General features: G+C 52.8%; 1 protein-coding gene across 2 annotated transcripts in view; it reads right to left on the minus strand.

Moving 5' to 3' along the window:
• WNT7B (Wnt family member 7B) overlaps positions 1–13,988 on the minus strand; it is a 94,978-nt gene that overhangs the window by 73,921 nt on the left and 7,069 nt on the right. Inside the window, exon 1 of one of the 2 annotated variants that reach the window (XM_027854375.1) lies at positions 12,332–12,414. The exons of the other annotated variant lie outside the window; for it this stretch is intronic. Coding sequence (XP_027710176.1) covers positions 12,332–12,414 — 83 coding nt within the window. Of the gene's footprint in view, positions 1–12,331; positions 12,415–13,988 lie in introns of those variants that run through there. 2 annotated transcript variants of the gene reach the window in all.

Consider the following 13,988-nt stretch of genomic DNA (forward strand, 5'->3'; position numbering starts at 1 on the left):
AGGACCTCCTGACTCCAGGGCTGGTGCTTGATCCACTGCGCCACCTACCTGCCCTTGTCCAATCTATATTGTTGGTGCCATTGGCATAGACCTGCACCATAAGACCAGGAAGGACGCAGAGAACCTGAGGAGACTTCATGGGACTGATACAAGGTGCAGGAAACCGAACCAGAACCAGGAAGGGCACACGCAGCCTTCCCCACTGTGCCAACAGGAAGCACTAAACAAGTGGGCAATGGCTTGAGTGGCACTGCCCTCCTACCTCTCTGCCCACTGCTGCTTGGCTCGTGCCCCCTGTGGGTGTGCAGGAGGAGGGGCATACCCAAGGCTCTGCCCTGAGACTCCCTTTCTCCTCTCTCCAACCTCATCTACTCTGGTGGCTGAACCCAGCCACCACACAGACCAGCAGCCAGGGGGCGCTGAGGACAGCTGTGACCAGCTCACCAGTAGCCATTGTTCAGTTTTCCAGCGAAAGTGTTTCTTCCTCAAGAATCACAACTGCTACAATTTATCATATTGTAGATTGCCTAGACTTAAGAAAGTATCACTGACACAGATTGAGCTTAAAAGTGTGTTACTGCATATATTACACACATGGTATACACACACATATACACACATCACACATACACACATTATACACACACATGCACACACACAAACACACACACACACACACACACACACACAGAGCCCTGTTGTTAAATATTTCGTCAGCACATCCCTGCCTCCATATTTCTGGGGGAGCTCTCCCCTAGACCAGACCCAGATTGCCGGAAGGTAGGCTCCAGTCAAATGGCCCCTGGCACTGGTCAGGTCCATAACTGAACACAGCATCCTTTCCCCAAGCCCCACTCTCCCCCTAATTCTCCAGTTTCTGTTGATGGACCCTCGATCTCAGCACTGCTCCCCCTTACCCCATGATCCCAGCTCTGTGTGACCTGGAACCCACCTCACCTCTGGGGAGCAGTTTCCTTATCAGGAAAAGGAGGGGTCCTACTAGAGACATGACTCTAAGGTTTCCTCGTTTCCTTGTCAACTCTACAAAATCACTTGTACCTGCCCCTGGTCCAAGTCACCATGCTAGTTCAGCACTCATCACCTTTCCTGACATGATTGTAATCGCATCTAATTGGTCTTCCTGCCTTCAATCTCTTCTCTTTACACTCTGCTCATCCCCTGAACAGCTTCTGCAATAATCTGCCTGAAACACAGATCTGACCTCATCGCTCCTCTGCTCTCGGCCTTCAGGGCTCCCTGTCAATGCCCGCTGCTCAGCCCGGCTATGAAGGCGCTCCCTACTGTAGACCCAGTTCTCCCTAAGCCTTGTCTCACATCCTGTGTTTCAGCCAGACTCTACTATTCTCTAAGTTCCCCTCATGGTCTCTCCTCCATCTGCAGCCCTAGCGCCTGCCCCCCTCTCCCCATGTGCTCACACTAGGTACCACTAAATGATGGTGAAGTCTAGTCTGACCCAGGCAGGGAATCTCCTTCCCAAAGTGACCTATTGTTGTCCAGGCAACCTCTGCTGAACCCTTTCCAATGATAGGGGCTCACCATCTCTCCTGTTCCATCATAGGATGGCTCTACCTCTTAGGAGGTGATGTCTCACCCCCTAGAACAGGGTCTTCCCAGCTCAGCTCCACCAGCACACTGACTCATGGCCACAATCCCCACCCTCTTTGCTGTCCTCTGCCCAGCTCTGAGTGCTCTGCAGAATGACCTGGGTGACTAATCAGATCAGGGAACCTGCACAGACCACCCCGGGTGAACACAGCACCACCTTCCTCCCAGGCCAGGCTCCTGAGCCCTTAAGCTGAACCTCCCTCCTGGCCCCTCACTGTTGGAAGAGACCCTGTAACATCAGCTAGAGTAAGTCAGAGATGGGAAGGAGTTAGAACTTGTCTATGTTCTAATACATCAGAGATGGGAGGGACCTCGGATTATAAAACAAACACTGTCAGATCTAGGAATGAGCTTAGAATGAAGAATTTCAGAATTTGGAAGAACCCCAAAACAGGGAAGGTCAGAATTGGGAGGGGCCTCAGAACAGGAGATGACAAAGCTGGGAGGGGCCTCAGAACAGGGGATGTCAGAGGTGGGAGGGAGCTCAGAACAGGGGATGTCAGAGGTGGGAGGAAGCTTAGAACAGGGGATATCAGAGGTGGGAGGGGCTTTAGAACAGAGGATGTCAGAGAGGGAAGGGGCCTGAAAACAGGAGATGTCAGAGGTGGGAGGACCCTGAGAACAGGGGATGGCAGAGGGCAGAGGGCTTCAGAACAGGATGTCAGAGGTGGGAGGGGCCTGAGAACAGGGAAGATCGGAAGGGGGAGGGGCCTGAGAATATACAAAGTCAAAGCTGGAAAGGTCCCTGGAGCTCACCTAGTGCCACACCTGCATCGCGCAAATGGGAAAACCAAAGCCTAAAATCCCTTGTGACTATGTGACTCATTTGAGGTCACCTCAGGACCATGTCTCCACTCCCCCACCTTTGCTAGGTCCTGGACTGTGGGATTCCTTCAAGTTCTGACCCAGTCTGATCCTTTCTCACAGTGATGGTGTCCCTATGGAGCAGAAGCCTCCCAAGGCCTGCCCCAGGTCCAGCCAGAATGAGTGGGGTGTGACCAGAGGGACAGGCCAGTGCCTCCTCTCCCTACTTAGCCCAACATCCTGCCCCCCAATAGGCACCCCCCCAGGTCTCCCAGGCCTCAGGCCCAGGGAGGCCTAGACCACTACATAGCTCCCAGATAAGACAAATGATGTTTTTGTCCTCACAGAGCTGCCTGGCCCAGGCTCACAATGACCCTTTCATCAGGTTGGGAGCCCTTCCCTGGGTCTCATCTGACAAGGGAGGGAGGGGGCTACCCAGGAGCCACAAAATGGTGGGCCTGGCTCGGGCGGGAAGGGATGAGTAGGAATGGGTCTAGAGGAGAGCAACCAGCAGGGAAAGGTGTCGAGCTTGTGCCGATCTGAAGAGAGGCCAAGTTTGCTCAGCCTGGAAGAAAGCAGGCCTGGGACCAAGGTGAGGAGGGAGATGTGACCACGGTCTCCACGTTTTTGACAGGCCATCCCCTAGAGGAGCGATTAGTCTTGCGCCTCTTGGCCCCAGTGGCAGAAGCAGGGGACACAGGGGCAGACTTCGGGAGGTCCAGTACCACTCGATGTGATGATCAGAGCTACCCAGCAGTGGACAGGGATGTCCTAGTGAGCTCCCAGGAACAGGAGGTGCTGTTGGCCAGGGGAGCCTGGCATTTGACTGGGACCATGAAGGGAGGGGGCCCTGCCTTCTACCCCCAGCTCTGCCTGGGAGGGAGAAGAGGAGGAAGAAGTCGATGGTCTCAGAAAGGCCTGATGTCTCTGATCCTAAGAGCACATGAGGGTGTGGTAGAATGCACTGAGCACCCCAGGTTCTGGGTTTGAATCCCAACCCTGCTTGTCATGAGCCGGGACATCTTGCGTGACACTCTTCCCCTCTCTGACCCCCAGTTTGGAGGCTGCCTGACCATCAGTCAGGAATGCTTCATAAAGGGCTCTTTCATTCAACCTGAGGCAGCAGAGTAAAAGGAGTTTGGAGTCAGGAGGGCAGGGCTTGAATGCAGGATCTCGGTGTGTGCGTGAGGACAAGTCGCCTTCCCTTTCTGAACCTGGGCTTTGCTGTCAGCTGGGAGCTAACCTCATCATGGAAAATATGAGGGTTCAAGTTCTACCTTTGGCCCACTATGGTTGTATGACCCCGGGCAAGTCACAGCTTCTCAGTGCCCCCAAGCAACTGTCAGGAAGGGTTTCTCACCCTAGTGAAATCAGGGGCCCAGAACAAAAGAACATAAAAATAAGCTAAGTTTGAAGATCACATTTAAAGCAATTAACACCTACACAATACCAGTCTTGGCACAGACTCTTCAAAATGCCCAACTGTTGAAAGAACTATAACAGTTTTGGAGAGTACTCTCCCCAAAGCATATTCAATAAACATAGGTGGCCTATGACAGCTAGAGAGAGACCCTTCCTCATCACAAAGGATGGAGAGATGTTCTAAGACCACGTGGTAAACTTGTAAAAGTAGGACTGGAACGAAGAGACATCAGTCTGAGCAGGAGGGAAGGCTTCCTTCAGGCTGTTCTAGTGCCATGTAAACTCTCTGAAGCAGTAGGAGCTGTCCCTCTTTAGTCTGTGTTCCCCCAGCACCTATCACAGTGCTGGGCATTTAACAAATGCTTCTTGACTGACCTTCATGTGTCAAATGAGACCAGCGTTTCACCTCCCATTGGAACCTATGAAATGACTCAGACCCAAGAGAAGAATTAAGAGGCCCTTCCTGGGTGACATCCACATGAACTCTACCAATTCCGTGTCAACAAAGAACAATAATGAGACCCTCAAAATTTTTTTTTAAATGGAAGGTTTTCTGATGGTGATCCAGGATGGGGTCATCACACTGGAAATTACAGAAAGCTCATCATTAGGGACAGAAACAGTGAAAACCAGGCAACCCATTGCTGCAAGTGGCAAAAACTTCTCACCTACCAAGTGTCTAACAAGACATGAGTCTTGCCCAGAATGAGCCATTCAAAACTTGCAGTCACCTTTCCTGAGTGAGTGGAGCTCCAACCCAAGCTCCAACCCAAAAAAAGGTACAAACCCCAAAATATATTTGAGAAGTCAGCCAACAGATGGAACTGGAGCAAAAGCATGACGGGGGCTGGTTACCCCAATTATGCAGCTATCACGTCAAGCCATGGAAATCTAGCAACCCTTTTCAATTGGTCACCCCAAATACAGATAATCTTCAAGCTGGACAAAATTAAAATCATTTAAAATGTGGAGACCTAACAAAAGAAACCAAAACTATGTGGGAACAAGATGAGATAAACTTGATCTCCCCAACTTGTGTGCTGCAAGAATTGTCCCAGTAAGCTCACATTCTGATTCTTTTATTCAGCTACAAGGAGTCTTTTCAGCCAGCTCAGAAATAGTAGGGGTAGCTAGGTAGCACAGTGCATTGAGTACAGGCCCTAAATTCAGGAGGACCTGAGTTCAAATCCAGCCTAAAACACATAACACTTACTAGCTGTGTGACCCTGGGCAGGTCACTTAACCCCATTGCCTAGTCAAAAAAAAAAAAAGAAAAAGAAAAGAAATAGTGCACAGAATATTAAATGCAAAAAAATAGTAGCAGATAGTGGCCCTTCCCAAAACATCACTAGATTAGGAGGAGGAAGAGGAAGAGATAGTGATGATGATGTTATGATGAGGTCATACATAACTCAAAGGTCCTAAGTGAGAAAAGAATGGACATTGGAATCATTATCATTATCATCCTCATCTACAACATTTACACCATGACTTACATTCAGTTGTAAGCTCCTTGAGGGTAAGGACTGTTTTTGGCCTCTTTCTGTAGCCTCAGCAGCTTAGCACAGTGTCTGGCACATAGTAGGTGCTTAATAAATGTTTATTGAATTGAATGAATGAGTGAACTGCACTCTGTGAGCCCTTCCTACCTTTCCCCCTTTGGATCTTCAAAACATCCCTGTGAGGGAAGCAAGATAAGGGCCATTGTCCCCATTTTCCAGAGAAGGAATGTAAGGTCCAAGAGGTTAAGTCACTTAACCCAAGTCATTGGAGAGTTCAAGGCAGGTATGAACACAATTCCCAGCCTCCTGACTCCCACCACACGCAGCAAAGCTGCCCATCTGAGAACTGAGATGGAATCCAGTTAGTCCAGGCTGAATGCTTCCAGGTCATAAAGTCACTAAGGAAGAGATGATATCATCCTAGCCCTGGAGCTGAAAGAGATCTCAGAGGCCTCTTCCTCCCCTCCCCTCATCCTACAGAAGAGGAAGCTAAGGCCCCAAAGTGACAGGATTTCATAGGATCCCAGCCCTGCAGCTGGAATTGGCCTCAGGCACCATCTTTTCCAATCCCTTCATTTTACAAAGGAGGAAACTGAGGATCCTATGGGGGAAAGGACTTGGCCAAGGTCACACAGGGAGTGTAGCTCTCCATGAACCAGAGGAACCCAACTAAACTCTCAAGACCTCCCCAATTTGGCCCCACTCTATTTAGCCAGCCTTGTCTCCCGTTATTTTCATTCACAAGTCTGATCGATGCTCCAGCCTGAAGGGCTAACTAGTCCCTTTCCCTGCCCTCCGTCTTGTCTTCCTGCTCCCTCCCATTTCTACTCATTCTTCACTGTCCAGATCAGATGCCTCTGCCAACACCCTTATTGCATTTTAAGATCTAAAAGCACTTTGCTCGTAAGCATCCAAGGAGAGAGGGAGGGACAGGGAGGCAGAAGGATGGAAGGAGAGCAGGTGTTGATTTTCAGAGAGAGACAGGTGAGTGACAACCAGGGTCATGAGGCTGTGTCATGTGCTCGAGGTATTCAGTCTCCAACTCCAGGGCTTTTCCTCTGCTGTGGTGCTGATCTCTCTATGTGTCTAGAAACCTCTGAGCCTGGCTCCCCAGGAGCACCCCTCTTTCCTGTGAGTTAACTGCCACCTTGGACCTCACTTCCATCAACCAATGAATCGACAAGCATTTACACATAGCTCCTGCTATGTGTCAAGCTCTATGCCAGGCATTTGGGTTACTAAAACGATGACTAAACAATCCCTCCATGCAGACCACACACATCCTGTCAGGGAGACAGCCCACACTCCTCTATGGGCATCAGCTTCCTCCTGTCTCAAGTGAGGGGCTTGGATTAGGTGATTTCTGCCATCCCTTCAGAGCTCAGGCATTCTGTCTCAGCCCCCTCCCAGTGTGCATGTCTGTAGGTAGGTACAAAATACATAAAAGGAGATGGAAGAGCACTGGGCACTGGGGAAATCAGGATGGCAAAACTACTCTAGAATCTTTGCCAATAAAACCCCAAATGGGGTCCCGAAAAGTCGGACCTGACTGAACAACAACAAAATTTCCTAAGTGATGATTGAGGTGGAGCCAGTGAAGAATGTCAGGGCAATGATGCCAGCTGTCAGAGCCAGGAGGGACCAAGGAGAGACCAGAGAACATAGAACGTCCATGCTGGGAGGAAGCTTAGAACAGAATCTCAAAGCTAGGACAGAGCCAAGAACATATAGCACAGAATGTCAGAACTGGGAGAGAACAAGGAGCACAGAAGGCCAGAGCACATCAACAAAGATGATCCTGGGCAGCTAGGTGGTGCAGTAGAAAGAGCACCAGCCCTGAAGTCAGGAGGACCTGAGTTCAAATCTGGCCTCAGACCAAACACTTGACACTTACTAGCTGTGTGACCCTGGGCAAGTCACTTAACCCCAATTGCCCCCCCAAAAAAACAATAAACACCCCAAAGGATCATCTAATCCAAACCCCCTCATCTCGTAGAGGAGGGAGCATGTCCATAGAGGAAGAAGGATTTGCTCAAGGTCCCCATGCTAGTAAATGGCAGAGCCAGGGCTGAAAGGCAGGTCTCCTGCCTCCCAGGACAGGGTTGTGTCCACTGGGCTTTGCCCCAAGAGAGCTCCTTGCAATCCCAGTTCCTGATGACAAATGAAGCCACGGCTTCATTTGAAGGAGATTGCCCCTGGACACTGAAGCCCATCTCAAATGCCCAGGTGTTCAATGAGTAACCACCCTGTCAGCCTGATGAGTCAGTTGGTTCCTGCGGGCAATCACAGGATCAGAGAATGGGACCTGAAATGACAGAGCTAGGAGGAGCATTATCACAAGAAAGTCAGGGCTGGGAGGGTCCTTGAAACATAAAACATAAAATGCCAGATTTGTGAATAACCTTAGAACTGGGGACTGAAAATGCTGGAGCGGGGAGGGACCTTGAAACCAGATCTCCTGTCCACAACCTGCCAAACAATCCTCCAGGTAAACCACTCTGTTCTATTCTGCTCTGAGACAGGCAGACTATTTTTCTGAGCTCAGACGACATCCATCCAAGTCATACCTGGACAGTATCCTCAACATGTGACCACCCAGCCTCCACCAAGGGGAGATAGATCCATGGAGGTCTAAATCCCCTAGTCCAAGCCCCTTTTGTAGCCTGTCTCAAAACCCTAAGATTTGATACTCAGTCACCGATTCTGGATTTCCTAACCACTAAGTACCCAAAAGAGGGAAGAAAAAGAGTCCAGAGAACAGAGAAAAAGAAAAATGAATAACAACAGAGGACTGGCCCAAGTCTCTGGACATTCAACAGTGGGTGACAGAGAAATCCAAGTAGAGAAAGTTTGAGCATACCAAAGGGCATCTGTATTTGGACAATCCATGTTCCTAAGGGGATCTTATAATTAATCTTAGAATCATAGAAGCTCAGGTTGGGGCTGGCATTTATCTGGAATTTTACATATATATATGGAATTTTATAATCTAAAACATGCTTTGCCTTGCTTTTCTTGATTGAATCCATCTACCCACTCATTCCTGAACCCATTCTAAAGAATCCCTAACAGGTAGTAATTCCCAATTGGGCTTGAATCCCTTCAGTGACAGGTAGCTCACTACTTCCCAAGGCTGCCTGACTCTCACCATCTCCCTCTCTTTATAACCAACCAGGATAGGTTTTCTATTGATTTCCATAGATATAAAGGTCTGCTGTGAGGCTCATATAAGCTGAGAGAGGGAAGGCACTTTCCCAATGGTAAATTCTTCATTCAGGTCAGTTTTCAGGGTGCTGGGACGCACTTAGGACAGCTCCCTAAGTGGACATCCCATCCCCCTCCCTTGGGGGCTGCCAGTTCCCAGAGGACAGGCACCATATCTCACTCATCTAAACTTTGTCACATCACTTAGCTGTCTAATAACCGACAATTTGCACTGTTAAATCTGAGCAAGGGACAAACCAGCCTTCCTGATGAAGTGCCTAGAATCAGCAACAGGGAGGGTCCAAGCCCCACCCCTGATGCTCACTGGCTTTGGAGCACTGGGTAACCCTTGTCCTCTCTCTGCGCCTCAGTTTCTGTGCTAGTAAGATGCAAAGTTTGAACTGGGAGGCCTTGAAGATCCCTTTCAACTCTGGAGTTTGTCCTACACTCTCTGATGCTGCCTGGGGGCAGGCTTCTGGGGTTGGTGGAGAGAGAGCTGGACACTGACCAGGATTGCCTCCCTGCATGGAGCCTGGAACTTCTCCAACCACACTCACCACAGGTGGACTTTGCCCAGGACTGGTGCCCACAGATGGCCAGCAGGAGGCAGAGAGAAGCATCCCGAGGGATAGCATGCCCTGATTTCTGTTTGATCCATCCCATCTCACTGTGTGACCTGGCCAAGAGCCTGAGTTTTCCCAAATGCTGAATTAGCGGACTAGATTTACGTGGCTCTACCATCCCTCCCAGCTTTGATATTTTAAGTTAAAAAATCACATCCCCTGACTCAGCCTCAGTTTCCCCACCTGGACAACAAGAGAAGAACTGTTCTAACCACATAAAGTTCCTTCAACATGGGAACCCTGGCCCTGGAGCCAGGAGACTCCACAGAATTGGCTCCACTTCTGCCTCTGAAATCTCCTCCCTTTGGGACCCTGGGCAAGTGCCCTCCCTCCATGGATAGTAAGGGCCTTGGTGCTTGGGTAAGGATACTCTGGCCAAATGGACCATCCAGGAAGGCAACAGGCTAGTAGCCTGCTAGGAAAGAGGCCTGGCTTGGGGCATGGTGAGGACCTTGCCCTCAGGCCTGGACAGCCTGCTCTTTTATGTGCCATGTTCTTCTGGTTTGCTGTGTCGGGGGTGGGGGCGGCAAGGAGGAGGCAGGGTGGGAACTGAAAATCTACATATGTTGATGATGGGCTGGCGATCCTGGTGCGGGGAATCAGAGGATGTCTGAGTGGGAAAAGACCTTCAACCATCAAATATCAGAGCTGGGAGGGCCCTTGGAACAGAGAATGCAGAAAGGTAAGAGCTAGGGGATCCCTAGAAGTCATCTATTCTAACTTGCTCATTTTATCAGTGGGGAAACTGGCAGCCAGAGTACAAATCTCCTAAGGCTCGATGGAGAGACAGAGTCAGGGTGTCCTAGCCACCTTGGGCACCTCTCCAAGCAAGGCTGGAAGCTGGAAGGAGCAGTCTGGGGTTGGACAGTCCCAGCTCTGGCTGGGGGGGCAGGGGGAGATTGGCCTTTAGAAGCCTTAATTCCAAGGGCCTGTAGTGCTGAGAAATACTCAAGAAGACCCTGGGATGAATTGATTTCCTGTTTGGAGGAGGGAAAAGGCTGTGGTGCTGGGGGTGGGGAAAGAGACTCCCACCCTGGAGCTTGAGTGGGAATCAAACCTGGACCTCCATAATCTCGGAGATAGGCCCTCTAGTTTTCAAAGGAGGAAGCCACTTGTTCTGAATATCAGAAACTGAATTTGAATCCAGACCTTTGGGACTCCAAGGACAGTGCTCTCTCCACAGGATTGTGCTTCAGTCAAAAGGACTTTCAGCCTCTGGACAGAGTTCTGGTTTTACCACTGCCTGGCTGACCTTGAGCAGCGATTTTCCATTCCTGAGCCTCAGTTTCCTCATCTATCTATAAGACGAGAGAACTGGCCTAGACCCACTTCTGAAGTCCCTGCCAACTCTGCTGGCCTGGGAGTCTATCCATGATGTCAGGGCTCAATGAGCTACCAGCCTCCCTGGTCCCAGGGCTGCTCCTGGCCCTCTGCCCCACCCCCTCATCCCCCAAGTCCCCAGCTGTCACCTCCTCAGTGGCCCGGCCCTGCCCCCACCCAGAGCTGCCAGGGCCCTGGACTTCTGCCTCTGCCACTGGGCCTTGGGGCTGGAGCACCGATTTCGGACCTTATAATTATGTCACACAGCAAGGGAAACCACAGCCTCCCAGCATCTGGTGTGCGGTTGAAAACTTTTGTTTCAAGATTTGTGACTATTTATAGAAGGAAAACTTGGTAGGATAGTAATTTCCTAGGGGTTGGAGGGGAAAATGGTCTCTGCTTATAGTGGGGGAGGGGGAGCTATTAGGCTTACAGCCCATTGCCCTCCTCCTCCTCGGGCAGAGGGTTGGTACCAACCCCCTCCCTCAGGCTCCCGTGCAAGACCACGGAGTCTGAAGCCCAGAGAGACCCCAGGAGAGGAACAGAAGGAGGGAAAGCTGAGACCCCAGAGAGACCCTGAGAGTGAAGAGGCAGTGACCCAGAGACAACCAGAGATCCAGAAAGGGTCCGAGAAAAGAGAGATGGAGACCGAAAAGCAGGGCTGTGCCAATGACCTAGAAAGAGTAAGAGCCCCAGGGAGACAGAATCGGCACAAAGTCGACTTTGTGGAGGCTCCAGAGTGCAGATCTCCGAGAGCTAGATCAGCCCGGGGAGACAAAGTCAGGAGACTGAAGCAAGCAGCCGCCGGGTGGGCTCTGCTTGCTCGGGGCTTAATCAGGGCTGTGCCACTAAGTCTCCCCTCCCCTTCCCCTTAGTCATGCCCTTCTTATTCCCATCCCGGCCAACTAAGGTGCCATCAATCAAACGTCTTGGAAAGCCCGAGCCAGCCACGTGCGTTTCATTACCGAGTCCTCGGCGGAGGGAGGCGCTGCGGCCCCGGGCCGCGTGCAGACCCTCCGCCCTAAGCCGGCCCGCCCCTGACCCGACAGGGTCGGCGGGGAGCTGGGCTACTTGGCTGGTTGACGGGACAGAAGTCCCCTCCTTGGCTCCTCCAGACCACAGGTGACGCTGCCTCCTCTAGGTGGGGAAGGGGGTGGTCTCTGCTCTGCCAGGAGAACCCCGTCTCTCCATTACTGAGCTCTGCCTTGCTATTTCTGCCCAGCTAGCTCTCCACCCCCCAAGTCTAGAGAGTTCACAGCGGGAAGGGACCTTAAATAGCTGCTGATTCTCCTCGGCTCACCTGCGCTCCTGGGCAGGGCTGCGCTTCCGACTGGTCCTTGCCTCCCTGACCCCGCACCCGAAGCAGTAGAGGGCAGGGTGGGGATGGAGTCAGCGCTCAGCTCCCATCCTGGGAAAAGGAGGACGGGAAAGGACCTCCTAGCCGCCGCCCCCACCCCACACACACCCACGCTGCCCTTTTCGGAGGCAAGACCTGCACACTACTGAGCCCCCCATTCTCGGGCTGCCTCGGCTTCTCTCCGTTTGCTCAGCCCAGAGGGGAATCTCTGAAGGAAGAAGCTGCTTGGGAGGGAGCGGAGAGCGAGGAGGAGGTGTATTGGTGGGTCTTTTTGACCCAAAGCTCCTTACCCCACCCCAAAGACCTCCACCTACAGACCTTGGAGAACCTGAGCGCTGCGCCCCGGGCCAGGAGAACCTGGGAAAGGCATAGGTGCCAGCCATCGGTGGGAGCTCCTGCTAAATCATGGGACCCCCGGGGAAGGGGAGGGGAAAGGGTAGGTGGGTGCTGGAGATGCAAAGGCCGAGACTTACAGGTAGCTGCCGCTGGTAAGAGTCAGGAAGATCTGCGGGTAGTAGATAGAGAAGAGAGCGCCGTGCGGGCAGGCGGGGAGCATGGCGGGCTCAGGCGGCCGGCGCCCCGGCTCCCCGGTTCCTGGGCTGCCCAAATCCCAGGCTCTCCCGCTCCCCGGCTCAGGGCAGAACTCCCGGCCCGCGGCGTGCGGGGGGCGGGGCGGGGCAGCAGCGGCTTCAGTAGCCCTGGGGGCTGCCCCGGGCCAGGCATGCGGGGCCCGGCCAGGCCCCAAAGAACAATCACTGTCCCGGAGCGCCCTTGGGACCAACCCCCCCCCCAAGGGGCTGAGGGGGAGGGACAGCTACTGGGCCTGGCCGCTGCTCCCCCAGGGACCAGGACAGGGACGGGGACCAGGATGGGGATAGCCCTGCGCCCGTGGCGCTTGGGCGCGGGGAGGCGGAGCGCCTGGGCTGCAGGGGCAGTCCCTGACACGCTGCTGCTTCTGCCGCCGCCGCTGCAGTCAGGCCCGATGCGGGCTCGGAGCAAGACGGACTCCCTTGCTCACTCCCTCCCACCGCGCCAGAGAAGGACTGGACGCTGTCCCCGCTGCCAAGTGCACCGGCCTATGTGCTTGTGCTCGGGCGCTTGTTTGTCTCTGTCTGCGCGTGCGAGTGTGACAAGCAGGACCTCTCCCTCCTCCTCCCTGCCTCCCCCGTCTCTGTTGTCTCTCTCTCTCTCTCCATCTCTCTCTTTCACGGTCTCGTGCCCTATCCTTTTCTTCTCTGTCTCTATGTCCGTCTTTTTCTGCCCTTTCTGTGTCTGTATCTCTGTCGAGATCTCTCCCCGCCCGCCCTCCGTTCGCAGCTTTTCCAGGTTTAAAGTGAGCTGCCTTTAGCCTCGAGGGGTGGGGCCAACCCTCCAAGTCTGTCCCCCCTCTCAAGGAGGGCGACAATGGAGACAGTAGGATGGAGTCACGCTCACACCCCTTCTGCACACACCCCGAGATCCCGGGGTGGGGGGCCCAGGTCCCAGCCCCATCTTGGGGGGGGGAGCCTTGGTCAAAAGGAGATGGGGACGGGAGGGGTGGAGGTAGTTGTGGCTTTCTGCTTGTGTGTATGTGTGTGTGTGTGTGTGTGTGTGTGTGTGTGAGAGAGAGAGAGAGAGACAGAGAGACAGAGACAGAGAGAGACAGAGAGATAGAGAGAAGTGAGAAGAAGTGGGTCATTCCTGGGAGACCATGCACGAGAATCCCAGGGTCCGTAACGAGGATGTCTGGTGGCTGAGGCTGGCGGGCTGGTGGGCTTTCTGGCCCCTAGCTGCAATCCCCCTTCCCCCTCCCCCCCATGTGTCCCACAAGAAGAGGCCCAGCAAAGTGACCTGCCATGTCTGAGAGGTTCCAGTCTGTGACTGGCAGGCCATCTGAGGCCCGGGGGAGGTCTGGGCTCTGGGACTTTTCTTTTATCCCTGCCCAGAGCCAGGTCAGGCCAGACTGGAAGCCTGCCCCTATCACAAATCCCTTGCCCTAATGGGGCTCCCCAAAGCTTTTTTTTTTTTTTGCCTTCCTTTCTCTGGCTCCTCACTGAAGCTTATGCCAGAAGAAGACATTGGTTGTCACACGTAGCCCCTCACCCATAAAATGACTGTGAAATTAAGGCCCAGACAGGAAAGGGGTCCCTG

Source organism: Vombatus ursinus, unplaced genomic scaffold, assembly GCF_900497805.2.
Source record: "Vombatus ursinus unplaced genomic scaffold, bare-nosed wombat genome assembly UNPS02010394.1, whole genome shotgun sequence".
Lineage (NCBI taxonomy): Eukaryota > Metazoa > Chordata > Mammalia > Diprotodontia > Vombatidae > Vombatus > Vombatus ursinus.